This window comes from Hypoxylon trugodes (assembly GCF_022578975.1).
Source record: "Hypoxylon trugodes strain CBS 135444 unplaced genomic scaffold F4822scaffold_11, whole genome shotgun sequence".
In the NCBI taxonomy this organism is placed as follows: Eukaryota; Fungi; Ascomycota; class Sordariomycetes; order Xylariales; family Hypoxylaceae; genus Hypoxylon; species Hypoxylon trugodes.
The window spans coordinates 792,357-805,781 of NW_026250026.1; the positions used below are offsets into that span (position 1 = coordinate 792,357).

The 13,425-nt window shown below is 46.9% G+C and overlaps 6 protein-coding genes across 6 annotated transcripts; 1 reads left to right on the forward strand and 5 right to left on the reverse strand.

Annotated features, from left to right (window-relative positions):
• Positions 1–141: 141 nt before the first annotated feature.
• On the reverse strand, positions 142–2,815 carry F4822DRAFT_77308 (P-loop containing nucleoside triphosphate hydrolase protein). Its single transcript, XM_051463952.1, has 4 exons — positions 1,784–2,815; positions 1,120–1,633; positions 909–1,063; positions 142–847 (listed from the first exon to the last, which is right to left on the reverse strand). Exons 1-4 carry the CDS (start codon positions 2,643–2,645, stop codon positions 471–473), a joined length of 1,908 nt encoding a protein of 635 aa, XP_051309192.1. The 5' UTR covers positions 2,646–2,815; the 3' UTR covers positions 142–470.
• Positions 2,816–4,226: 1,411 nt separating this feature from the next.
• F4822DRAFT_420580 (naphthalenetriol reductase) lies at positions 4,227–4,923 on the reverse strand. The gene has a single exon (XM_051459707.1). It carries the CDS (start codon positions 4,900–4,902, stop codon positions 4,276–4,278), a length of 627 nt encoding a protein of 208 aa, XP_051309193.1. The 5' UTR covers positions 4,903–4,923; the 3' UTR covers positions 4,227–4,275.
• Positions 4,636–6,013, forward strand: F4822DRAFT_77193 (uncharacterized protein). Its single transcript, XM_051463951.1, has one exon. The coding sequence runs from the start codon at positions 5,002–5,004 to the stop codon at positions 5,731–5,733; it is 732 nt and encodes a 243-aa protein (XP_051309194.1). The 5' UTR covers positions 4,636–5,001; the 3' UTR covers positions 5,734–6,013.
• Positions 6,014–7,702: 1,689 nt separating this feature from the next.
• Positions 7,703–9,270, reverse strand: F4822DRAFT_77352 (uncharacterized protein). Its single transcript, XM_051463953.1, has one exon. It carries the CDS (start codon positions 9,151–9,153, stop codon positions 8,062–8,064), a length of 1,092 nt encoding a protein of 363 aa, XP_051309195.1. The 5' UTR covers positions 9,154–9,270; the 3' UTR covers positions 7,703–8,061.
• A 241-nt stretch (positions 9,271–9,511) lies between these two features.
• F4822DRAFT_420583 (R3H-associated N-terminal domain-containing protein) lies at positions 9,512–11,082 on the reverse strand. The gene is made up of 3 exons (XM_051459708.1): positions 10,474–11,082; positions 9,882–10,368; positions 9,512–9,821 (listed from the first exon to the last, which is right to left on the reverse strand). Exons 1-3 carry the CDS (start codon positions 10,883–10,885, stop codon positions 9,662–9,664), a joined length of 1,059 nt encoding a protein of 352 aa, XP_051309196.1. The 5' UTR covers positions 10,886–11,082; the 3' UTR covers positions 9,512–9,661.
• F4822DRAFT_420585 (uncharacterized protein) lies at positions 11,083–13,234 on the reverse strand. Its single transcript, XM_051459709.1, has 3 exons — positions 12,718–13,234; positions 12,387–12,644; positions 11,083–12,333 (listed from the first exon to the last, which is right to left on the reverse strand). The coding sequence occupies exons 1-3, from the start codon at positions 12,789–12,791 to the stop codon at positions 11,655–11,657; spliced, it is 1,011 nt and encodes a 336-aa protein (XP_051309197.1). The 5' UTR covers positions 12,792–13,234; the 3' UTR covers positions 11,083–11,654.
• Positions 13,235–13,425: the final 191 nt, after the last annotated feature.

Sequence of the window (13,425 nt, forward strand, 5' to 3'; positions counted from 1 at the left end):
TACGGCTTCAATAGAGATATGATACTACATCAAAAGCTTCCTAAATAGAGCCTCCAAAACATCCCATTTAAGCAAAATGGGACTCCGTCTTATAGGGAGTGGGTATCTAGGAAGTAGGTCTGCATTCTGTTATCCGTTCAACACCACACCTTCACCTTAATCAGTACGATCTTAGTTCGAAATGAGTGATCATTAAGTGCTACCGGAATAAAAAAGAGACATGTAATGCGTGGTACAAGGCTCACTTATCTGCTCTCTATCTAAGGGTTGGTTCAAGGTCAAACCAAGTATGTTTTCCCAATACATTCCGTTTTTGTCTTCGATGCCATGGTTAACGTAGCTATTAAGTCTTGCCTCCCCTTTGAACCATTAACGTTCGTAAGCAATAGAAACAAATGCGTTGACATATGAAGATCATCCTCCAACCTACCTATCATCAGTGTGCTCACCGATTACCATGTTCAGACCATTCAAGGCAACCCGCCAGTTTTCAGACTCTCGTCAAAAGCTTTTCTAACTTCCAAGACAGTTTCTATATGACCAAGCGTAAGAGGTGCGTCATCAAACCTAGCTAGCGTTCTAGCGGTATTCACCGCGTTCGCTATCTCTCTTCCATTCAACTTAGTATCCGCCAAGAAACCGAGAGCGTTTTGTATATCCATCTCCCTAGCATGCGCAGGTACAGACCTAAGACAGTGCAGCCAGATACTCCGACGGACTTCCATTTCAGGTGGCGTGTAGCTAAGGGAAAGATGGATTCTGGATTTCATAGCAATATCGAAGGAATTTACCCGATTAGTTGTAAGGAAGACTATGCCGCCGAAATATTCAAGTTCCTTCAAAAACACTAACAAAAGCCGCATTAGAGTACTCCTGAGCATTTCTTATATACCTACAGAAAGACTTACCAGCAACTAGAGCATTTCGTTCAGAACTTCCTACATCCTTTCGAGCTTCAAGAAATACATCCGCTTCGTCGAGGAGTACTACTGCCTGCCAGATTGTAGCATACTGGAGGACTTTTTTCAGTTCTCTTTCAAATGACGCAGAACCAGAAATGAAACTATGTACATCATATTAGTGACGAAAGTTATTTCATTGGAAAGCGAGGGGCCTTACTTTCCGCCCTTACTGAGTTCACCGACCGAAGTCGAAACAAGAGCTTTCCTTGTCCCTTCCGCAGCGGTCTCTGCCGTGAGTGTCTTTCCAGAACCAGGGGTGCCATGGAGCAAGACCACGAGGCCTTTGCCTTTTTGTTGCATAAAATCACGAGGATTCTTTGTGAACGCATGTGACGAGATCAGAGCCCGGAGAAGACGTTTTTCCTTATCTGGGAGCACTAGAGAGTCCCATGCTTTAGGGTTCCAATTGACTTCACGGATGTGATCAACCAAAAATCGACACCATTGTTTGCGGCCTAGAGAGTAACCAAGTGTATACGGAGGGCAATATACAGGCTCTGGGGACGCCACTTTTACCCGAGCTTTACCTAATGGCTGCTCCTGGCCGAAGGTCTTTCGATCCAGGACTATCCTTCCTGTTTCGGTGTAAGGGAGCCACACGCCGCGGAATTTACACCTTGACGGATCGTAAAAATCAAATGGTGGCTCTTTAAGCCATTCCGCGGGACCATCTGTTCCTATGTCAGCACTGGGCAAGGTGGTTTCGGGTTCGGATTCGGTGACCCCTTTCCCTGTTCGGGTCATATAACGGCATTTTAACGCAATATAAATATCAAAATCAATTTGTCAAAGCAATGTAGAAATTGTCATCATGTACGTACCGTAAGCCACAGCTGAAAGATCCTTTAGGGACAGAAATTTCTCGCCACGCACCTTAAGGCGGTATTCGAGGCTATCCTCCTCCTCCTCAACAAATTCACGAGGATAGATATCTAAGTCCGTGATAGAAACAGGATTTCCGGCGGGGAATTTAGTCCTCTGATTCATACTGACAACATGTGTAGCCTGGCCAACTACCATGCCATTGTCATCCGTGTAAGAGCAGTGGACCTCAAGATATGGTCCAATATCCATATTCTCCTCGTATGCCGTCTTCGTGCATACCAAAAGCCATGGATGACCATTAACTTCAGTATACATGACGTCGCCAGGACGATATATAACCCATGCATTCTCGTAAGCAATCTGTTGCTTTTCTATCATCTTAAGAGCCCTCTCGCGAGTAGGCTTGATTTCATGCTCCATGAACCCGAAAAGAAGATCTAGATGTTCCCGTGCGACGGCCTCATCCGTCGAGCATCGATATTTATTGAGATCATCCCAATGGTGAACTAACATTTCAAATGGACCATGCAGTTCCAAAGAAGAGGTGAAGTCCGACGGAACAGCAATGTATGATTTAACCACATCACGAAACGCTTTCTGGATATGAGGGGAATTGACTTGCAATGTTGTCTTGATTGGTTTATGTTCTTCGAACTTCCTTCTGATAACCAAGGCATAAGTGCCATCCTCGCCGCGAGAATTGTTTAAACCAAAAGCATCCGATGTAGACTCAGTCGAACTTTGGCCATTTTTGATAGTTTCGTGGTAAGTTTTAAATTCACATATTTCACCCTGGCTCCGGACCGGGTGAATGCCATTTATCTTGGGCTTCTCTGGGCCGTCCCGGTAGAATGACATTCTCAGGATGAAGGGAGAAGTAGCATCTACTATCAAGACTCAATCGAGTAGAATAACTGAATAAAAATCTCGTATGTGAAATATAAGAACGAAAAAATAGATCATAAAAGTGTAGTTTTCTTAGCATAACCCACCCACACACACAATTCACGATATCAGCAAACGTGGTCTAAAGAATATTTTAAACGGGTGGGACAGGCCACGTAGCAAAACACATGTGCAGTACCCGAGGTTGTACATATAAATGGTTTTTTTTCCACATCAGGGCAAGTCTGCAGATGCTGTAGGCTGTGATATAACACAAAAGCACAGCCTGCCTACTTAGACGCTCCTTTAAGTCTCATGTGAGTATGTCGTGCCGATAGCCTACCTTAGTGATGTATTGTAACAGCTGACAAGGGCCGAATCGGAGTTCTGGAGCCTCTTCCATTGGGCATATGTATATAAAAGATAGGATAGGTATGTAGACTGAGATGTTGGCTACCGCGGAGACCATATTATAAGTGGGGGGGGTCGTTAGTGTCTGGGTGTTACCCCTGTTGAGGCTGTAAATTAGTGAAAACTGGGCCTCCCGCCCCCATGCAAGCAATTGCATGCTGGTATTAAGTACCGCATAGCTTCTTTCGGGCTGAAATTGTCGATTCCAATGTAAACGTAGTGTAAAGTACGACGCCCAATGGAGCCCGATGACGGTGTAGTATACAAAGAAATTAAGAGGCTTTTGGGAGAAGAAAAGAAACGAAGTCGCCCGATAATATGAGGAAGTTGATCACCCTTTTATACACCCGCGTGGGCCGCAACATCTTCGGGGTCTCCTATTCGACCCAAATATGCAGCCACGGGACACTATTTGGAATTGTGATGTCATAACTTGGTAAATACTTCTTTCTCACATATGTCTGATAAAGTGTATTATGCTCACTATTACAATATACTTAGTAGCTGGAATCATTATCTTTGTAGCGGAGTGAACTCAGCTTACTCGGGTACCTACCTAGGTAGGTATGGAACGATTATATGGTTGTTGAGCAATGGATTTGCAAATCTGGACTACACCAAAGGTAGTATATCCGTGATACATTTGGGCATTCCCCACTGGCATTCAGCAGCAGACCGGCGAAAATCATATTCTCAATAAGCTCGGAACGAAACGTTTTTCAAAGAATCATCATTCAATTGGCGTGAATGAACAGGGGCTACCTCCTCCAAGAACTTGCCGGAGCTTCATTTGTCGATCTGCCAGTTCTCCAAGTATATGATGATACCTATAGCGGTTCTCGTTGCGCAATCCTCCGAATGAAGATAATCGAACCACGAAAAACGAGACAAATCTGGATTTTACTCAAGTAGTATTCGACGATCCGGACTAAGAAATTACACACGGCAGTTTCCATCAGCTATGCTAGTACTATACAGGGCTGCAGTTGAATGTCCCCCGCCAATTTGGGTTGGAACACCCTCCCGTTTTACATCATGGCGTGGCCATCAATACCGATAACCTTACCATTGACCCATTCACCATCTTGGGAAGCCAAGAAGCAAACGACACGAGCGATATCGATAGGGAGACCGACTCTGCCAAGAGGAGACCATGTCGCGGCGTACTACATAGATTCATATTAGTCATCTATTAAATAGAATTGAAGGGGGGGGGTGGGAATTGGAGCAGCAAACTCACTTCGTCAACTTCTGGGTCGCTAAGCTTGTCACCACCGGGGATGTACTCTCGGCACACAGCGTGGTACATATCAGTCTTAATACCACCGGGTGCGACAGCATTGACAGTGATCTTCTTGTCACCAAAGTCAACAGCCATGCAGCGGACGAAAGTCTCAATAGCACCTTTGCTACCAGAGTAGACGGCGTGCTTAGGTACACCCTTAGCCTGGCCTGTAATGCTTCCCATAAGGATAAGGCGACCGCCGACTTCTAGGTGCTTGTGGGCCTCACGGGCGACGAAGAATTGACCACGTGTGTTAACATGGAATACACGGTCAAATTCTTCAGGTGTAACATCCTTGACGTGCCCAAAAGATACGACACCGCTATTAGAGCAGACGATGTTCAGCTTGCCAAAGGTCTTGATGGCTTGGTCGAATAACCGTACAATCTGGTCAACATCTGATACATTTGCCTTGATTGCCGCAGCGTCAGAGCCGTTCTTCTTGATCTGTCGCACTACTTCTTCGGCCGATTCCGAGCTGTTAGCGTAGTTCACGATGACTTTAGCGCCGCGACGCCCGAGCTCAAGGGCCATCTCGCGGCCAATACCCCGACCTGCATGCATAAGTTAGTAAAGCGAATCATGTCTCAGCTAATATGGAAATAATCGCCATTTCGAAGTGAGGGCGCCTGCATGTCTCTCGAACTATCGGACTCCGCTTGGGGGTGCCCGCCTATCGCATGTCCCAGACATGGTCTCGGAATGCAGGTAGCCGTCCACAACTTTTCGCTGCGCCGGAGGCTAGCTGAGGGTAGGGTTGCAATTACGAAAACAGGAAGGAAAATGGTAAAATCCGAATATTTTCAGCTACATACCAGCACCAGTAACGAGAGCTACCTTTCCCTCCAGCGAAGCAGATGCCAAACCCAGAGGACCTGGGGTGGCATCGTACTTGCTTGCTTGACCATTAGTGCTAGGCATCTTGAATGCAGCGATGATCTTGTTGAGATTTGGAATTGGAGCCGAAAGACGATATATAAGCGTTGGAGGGGATGTAGAGAAAGTATAATAGAATGGGACCTGGTGGGTGTATGGGAATGTGCACGAAGAGCAAGCATGATGGCTTTCAGGAGAAATTCTTTGTTATATAAGTGTATATTCTGGGGGTATCCTGCGCATACGCAGAGCACTACCCGAAGGGTTGGTTACGGACCCCTTGTTGGAGAGATACCGAAAGGTATCGGACACTGTCCTACCAAAAATGACAATATATGGACGGCCATTTCTAACTTCTCGCTATTATGTCGGCCTCCTTTGTCCGGGAGTCCGGCGCACAGTAGGGAAGTCGCGGAGGTGAGAGGAAAGACCTATCCCAGCTTTAGGTATTCATTCCATATTCTCAATTCAACAATATGCAATGTATAAAACCTCCCCATTTTATTTTGTGTAGGTACAGTAAATGAATAGAACAACTGACTATAATCATAATTTAATACCGCACAAGTGCCATAGATAAACCGAATACGGGAGACCGATTTGGCGGGGTGGATTAATGGCAAACCCCCTTTTCTTAGTCAAATCAAACAGTGTGTACTAGCATTACATAATACCTGGAATTATAGGCGTTCCTACTACTACCCGGAATCCTCTGCCGGAAATCAATCATCCATATCATAACATACTGCGATTAGGTACCTTACTTACCATCAACGTATTTATATCGGGCTGAGGGATTCGAAGTGTAAATTTTTACATACCCTAAAATACAACGCCTTCGGACTATAATGGCCCACCAAGTATTCTCACACTGTGTAATGTTGGTGCGCCATGTTTCAGTTGTATCGCAACAGCTTCATTAGTCGAAGCTAGTGGTGGTAAAGGGTAGATCTGTGGCTTCGGATCTAGTATTTTTGCATTCCAGCCGCAGGGGCTTAAGGTAACAGCATTTCTTGGGCACTCTCGAGAAATATGTTGCAGAACGTCGATTAAATGCGAAAGCTGAATTCAAAGGAGTCGCAAATCCTTGAGGAGAAATCCTTTGAGATCACACGACTAATTTTCCGAACTGAAGTGTAATAAACAGTAGTATCCTCGGCAGCATACAGATGCGGCGTCGACCCCCATCCTACCTAGATGTATGTACTATATTTGGGGGCCCCCTTAATGGTACCAATCACAGTACATGCGCAATGCTGTGACACCCCAAATCCCTCGCCTAGGTCGGATCTATCACTTTTTAACATAGGTACATCTTTTTATGGGCTTGGTTATTGACGACTGTCTGCTTTGGCTATTGGAATTTGCGATTTTTCTAGGGTTCCCGGAAGACTTACGTTTTGTGGCTACTCTTCACATTTTTACTAGAGTAGAAGCAGGTTTAAATATAAAGGGGTGGTATACTCGGCCCTCCAACTAAGTATAACCCCACAATTGCGGCAAACGGCCGTCGTCGTACAACAAATAAGCATAAGTTACCTTATTGTTATCATCGGGTGCGGAAAATCCACCTTGGCATAAGCTCACGGATTATAAAACGGGACGCAAGTCATAACGTTGCAATGGACGGGATGTAAAGCGTGTTTAACGAGGGCTGGCTTTTTTCTTGGTTCCGAATTTCTGCAACTCACCTCATCATTAGTTTACATATCATCTGAGTTGTCGACATCAACGAAGATTGTTAAAAGCTATACCGGACTTATTATATGCTGAACATCATTATAACCTGCAGACCTACCTAGGTAGATACTTGGGTAAGCCCCCAATGCTGAAGAGATGCCATCACTTACCTAGTTATTAAACTGAACTCTTGAAAATCGTGGTTAAAATTACCTACCTAGGTAGGTACTTGGACCCAGCATACAATGGGATGGTACATGGTTCAAATTTGCAGTTGGTTTTGGTCATATCGGAACACCGAAGTTGACGATGCTCCATTGGCCACGCACAAAGATACCGAGTCGCTTTGTCAGCCAACGACCATACGTCAAAATTCGGGTGTATCTCAAAGGCGCGAGCCCCGAAAAAAGTATTTCTAGCAACTTATTTACCAGGACTTCTATGTAGAATAGATTGTCAAGTATTTGAATCAAACTATTCGGTCCCGAGAGTGGACGTGGCTCATGTGGGGCGTTTCTCGATTTGCGTACGGCACGGTCATAGGAAGAATGTTACTGGCTATTGGGTAATGTGGCATAGGTACGTTGTTGCGACATTCCCGTCAGGAATTTAGAAGATGACGATTACTCCCTCAACCACCAGACTCGTTGGCTCAATGAATACAACGATAGGATCCTCGGGAGTAGGACCCCAAGCTGACATCGGGTCCGAATTGAGACGAGGGAGCAAGTTGTCTACCTACCTAAGTACCTAAGGCAAGCCAGATGTGCTGCTGCGGCTTTTAGAACAAATTTTGAATCTAGTCGCACCTCTTAACGCCTACATATAGCCTACTATATCGCTCCACGAGCACCGGTGGATAGAATCATAAGAAATACCTGGGTACTATATAGTTGAAGTTTGCTAGATTGGCGATTGAGAGGTCTCATTGGTCGGATGACGCTCCTAATTACCCTTTACGGAAAGAATCCCCACTATTCAAGAACAAGAACGAACATTGCCGGTAGCATAAAACTTCGGTAGAATTTCATAGGAGCTATTCATAATAGTCTCTGATTATCTCTGAAGTAATATGGGAAAAACTATATCTTGTTATCCTGATTGTATTTGCGGCATCAGCACCTAAGATATAAGCACTCAAAATAAATCCTTCCACTCCGGCTTACAACCCTTCCACATATGCAACACAACCTCATCTTCTTTACCAAGAACTCGCGGGTACCAGGGGACATCATCAGGATTCTCGATACGTTTCCCCATAGACATGCCCATCGTGCACGATCTATGGGCTTTGACATACAACACCGCTGACCCCATCTCCGGCACAAACAAGTGCTCGATGGACTCTGTGCGTGGATATCGCTCCCGGTCGCGCACACGTAACCAACCGTCGTAACTGCTAAGCCGGCGATTGGGCAACACGCGCCAGTGCATCGTTGCCTGTCCAGAGTGTCCCTTGCCCGAAGCAAGAAGATCGTAAAGCAAGCCAAGCGTTAAGCCACCTTCTTCCTCCCCCGTCTCCTCACCCCCTTCACTTCCGCTCGTTTTCGGAATCTCCAACTGGTCAAACGACATACCCGTCCCTCCATACACGGTAACCACCTTAATAACATCCAAGTTCTTAATCGCATTCTCTTCTCCTAACCCCCAAGTAGCGCTCAAGCGCCTCCAACTCGCCTCAGGCCTTAAGAATGGACACTCCCGCATATGCCGTACGCGGGGCACGCCATCTCCCGTATCGCAGCGTTTAGCGACCCACGGCAGCCGGCGGAAGACTTCCGTGGGGGGTTTGCGGCTACTCGAGCCCGCTCCGGGAGGTAATCCCAGGATCGCCGTACTATCAAACAGCGGTCCGAAATTACGCTGTAGGAGGGGTGGGAGGGCTGTTACAATGTCGGCGAAGTCGTCTTTATATTCCTCGATGAAACAATCCTCGCTCTCATTCTCACTCTCACTTTCACCGTCACTGCCAGTATCACCATCACTCTCACTTTCGCTCTCGCTCTCGCTGTCACTACCTCTAGTATCTACTTTCTTTGGGGTTTCGACAACAGGTGCCGGTATGGGATGTGATAAGAAGGGGGGCTTATGAAAGAGTATACGGTCTATAGCCCCGTGGAAACGTTTGCATACCCGCTGCGCTAGGATCAAGGTGGCTAGGTCTGATTCTGCGAGGTATTCTAGGATGAGGGCGAGGGTTTCCGAGGGGAGGTTTGATAGGGAAGACATGTTGATAGTAACCAATGGTAAAGTGGGTTAGGTACCGGGGTGGGGCTGATGGTGAAGAGGATAAGTTTTGAGGGAGCTAAGAAAAGGGGGCAAGGAGATAGAAATAGGGGTATGGAGAGTGGAGAGTGGAGAGAGCTGGGGGGAAAGGGGGGAGGGGAGCTAAGTGACTCATAAGCGAGTCTGCCTAATGTCAAGGACAAGATAAACTACAAGCTATATGATTGGCTAGAAGCTAGGTGCAGGGGCATCATTGCCTCTATTCGTTACGAAGGATGAGCTCATGGGTTGGTTGCTTGGCTTGGGCTATGCAACTCGGAATAGGACATAAAATTCAATGAAGGGAGTCTGAGCAAGAACAGTTGCGATTGAAGTGTGTCAATGTATTAAAACGCTTCGACCTATGCGACGTGAAGTCTATACTTTATATATGATATGCGAATGTTGTACTGTAATCCAACAAGGATACGATGATGCAAGACAAGAAGTCTTTCGAAACCGTAGCGTCCGATTAGCATAACTCCCATAGAGGTCGTGGAAGATCGGATCGAATTTGTGGCGTGTGCCCAGTCTTCATCTGTACATATACTACCTTACGTTTTGGGTTACCCACCAACACTGAACGAGAATTGAGGCCGTAGTAATCCGAGATGGAATGCGTAATCCATCGTCTAGAGCTCTTAGCATCACCGCATATACAAATCACGTTTATCATAGATTGAAGGCCATACCTGAATGCACTATCGGCATCATCGCCTAGGGCGTCGAGGATCATACCCTCTCCTTCAGTTTTACCCTTACTTTCTCGCTTAGCCTTCTTCCAGCCATCTCTTGTAGTGCCGTCGCGACCGACAAACACAATTTCTTCATCTTCAGTATCCTCCGAATCTGTAGGCTCTTTTGCGAGATCCTGCTCAACCAAGTATCGCCGAACGGGTTCCTCAAGCGAACGGACCCAAGTTTTAACGGCGGGGGTTTTCTTGGCACGCTGGAACAATTCGCGGGGCACTCTCCCAGAAACGTGGGCATCGCCTAGCGTCCTAGTCTGCATCTGCTTACGTTGAGCCGCGATGGCTTTCTTCGTCTCGACTTCGGCGCGAACGCGTTTGTCCCAGAAAACCGCGATCTGGTAAGGAACGTGGTTCACGGGATATAGTGGACGTGGCTCCCAATCGAACGGCTCGGGAGGCTGTGCGTTTGGTACGTTCATTAAACGGTCTGGTGAAGATGGTAGGATACCAGATTAGTTTTGCCATTGCAATGATTTCATTCATCCCAATTAGATGCAATCAATTGGAATAGGCTGTTGAAAGGTGCAAGTACCGTTCTCCCAGCGTCGCCGCTGTCTGCTACCTTCCTTGCCCTTCAATAATGCCTCTCGTCGGCGCAAGCTGTCACGACGAGATGGCGGTCGCCGTGGAGGCGTAATCGCATCGGCATTAGAACGAGGATCTTGGATGGTGACAGATGGCTTCTTGGTGTGCTCATCGAGTGGAATTGATAGCGGGGCTCCGGTTCCGCGAGCAACCGGAGATACGCTGAGGGATTCGAGAGCAGATATCGTCCATGCTTCTATATCTACTCCACCAGATGCCGTATTTCCAGTTGTCGATGACTGATTCGTGTGGGAATGTTGATACGATGCTTGGTGTTGGTGTTGGGCTAGTTGCTGATTCGAAGTTGTCGTCGTGGCCCCTAATTCCGGAGGGGGCGGGACAGCGCTGTAGATTGCCATGATTGAGATAACGGACTCGGAGATATACGACGGAAGCTAGAGGTATAAATACTAGAAAGTGAAGGCGTCAATTCCTTAATAATTTTAATGAATGAAGCTGGAATAAGGATCTATTGAAGAAGACGAGCTTAGAATGAGGCAGGGGAAGAAGCAATGCTAGGTAATTGTGGTTATTAATATCTCCTGGGAAGATAAGAAGAGGTGAAAGCGATTCATGACACAAGATCATCCTGACTCAAAACCCGAATCAGTGAGACATTATAAGCTCCAGCCAATCAAAATCCTAGCGCAAACACGAGCATCCTTGGTTGGTCCCACTGTAAGCCTTAAGTGGGTACAGCTCCAGGGCTAAGGTACAGGGTGCAGGTGACTGCTATTCCGAGGGTAATACCGCCCGGTAGGGGGTAGCTAGCTTCTGTAGTAGCTCCTGTAGGACTTGAAGCTGAGTGGAGGCCGTCAATTAATTGTATGAATCATGATTGGACCTGGATATGAGTCCGTATCACGAGGTAGAAGCATTTTCGGTAGAGTCGACAATTTCTCCCAATGAATCAATTTGGTTCGCTGTAAATAACTAATTCTATCAACTTTTTTACAACTGAAGATATCGCGCCTTGCTTGTCTAGAAACCAATTTCACGCTTTTGTATAGTACCTGACATGAGACTTCGACAAGTTGTAGCAAACGGGATATAATCAACGTTGTGGTTGGCAGATCGGAATTTGAAGGAGAACGAGAGTAGGGCGGAGACTACTTTATATCTGGTCCGTTAGCGAACACCGGAACTACCAAGTCCTCCCGGTGCCAAAAGAGGCTGGTTTTCTCCCACGCCCTGGACACTTTCCCGGTCGAGAGCACGTTCAATTTCTTCTTGTGTTTCGCCGTACGCTTGTAAATGGGCGGAATACGGGCCCGGGGAGGGCAATACCCTAGGTGTAGTTCGTCGATTGTACGGCGGTCGCTGTGGATGCGGAGCGGTTTGATTCCGTTCCTCTTGGGAAGGCCACTCATACGAGACGGCCATGACCAATAAGATACCTTGCATGATGGCAGTCAACACATATACTCCCCAAGAGCTCCAACCCGCCCAGCCAAGGCGTGCTGCCAGGCTACCAGCGAAAAGAAGGCCACCGGGAGTTTGTATGCACATCATCAGGATACTTAAACTACCAGCATGCTTAAGTTTATATGTAGTCCAGATTTGAGGTATGTATTGAGTAGCAGCAAGTACTGCGGACATGATACCTAGGAAATTTGCCCATGCGCCCAAGTATCGAGGGGCACCGAGAGCAAATGCAGCGGATATAATGACGACGAGGAGACCGTGGATCAAACACAGCGCGGCGACGATAATAGCAGTCCTCCAGGTTGGTTGGTCGGGATCACGTACGTAGTCATCGGCAAGGTCAGCATCCTCTCTACGGAAGAAGACCAAGAACAGAACCAAGCTATACCATGTCAGCACAATCCCCAGAAAGCAATTCCACATGAGTAGACGAACATGATAGCAAAGCAAATCCATTGTGTCCCAATTTGTGCGATTCCGAGAAGTCCAGCAGTACATTCGAAGGGGCTAACTTCTTTACAGCAAGCGACATCGGCTCGTGATTGAGGTAGGGTGAGGATGTTCCCGAACTGCGAATTCGCTGAGGTGACACCGAGTAGGACGAAATAAGGGGAGATGCCTTCGGATGAGCCACGCGAGATGATGCGGTAGTGTTGTGTGACATAAGATAGCATGATACCGATGACGATTAAGCTAAATGTAAGAAACATCAGTACGATCCCATAATTTTGGCGCAGATGTAGTCGAGGGATAGACGTTGACTTACATTGAAACAAAGAAGTTGGTGAACCCGCCCTCGCGAAGCGAGTCGCAACGGTCGGCGACGAAGACACTATCCATGATTCCCGTATCGACACCGACACCTTCGAGAATGGATAGCTAGGTTGAAGCGATGTTAAAAGCAGCTAGAATGAGGCCGCCCGTTCAAAGTATTGCTTAGAGATCGATGCCAGTGCGGGATTGTTGAGAGCGGGTCAACCGGAGCTGACCAGGCAGACGGATGATCCCGAAGGCGATCAGAATAGAAATGGAAATGAAGCTGAGAACGATGCGTTCGTAACGCCAAAAGTAGATGGCCTTGCTTGCTACCGAATCATGGCGGGATGGAATCAGAAACACCCCGTTCGATGTTCGACGCAGTTGCGATAATGTCGGTTGGACTGAGGTGTACAAGTTAAAAAGAAAGGTGATAGTTGTAGATTGGATGATTGGATTTTTAGAGCTCCAAAATCAGGAACAAGTCATGATAGGCGGCCCTATCAGTAGGTCCGGGGGCATGTGATGGGGAATTTTTCAGGGACCTTACAGGTGCACGCGGTAGCTGCTGCGTGCCAGTGTTTAACCCCTGTACTAAGAGAGTCCAGTGATAGCGCGACAAGTAGAGCGCGCTACAAATTAGCCCATTTAATACCAATATTACGACTATTCCGCTAACATCATGCACCGAACCTTGGCTTTATTGCCTGTATTCCCG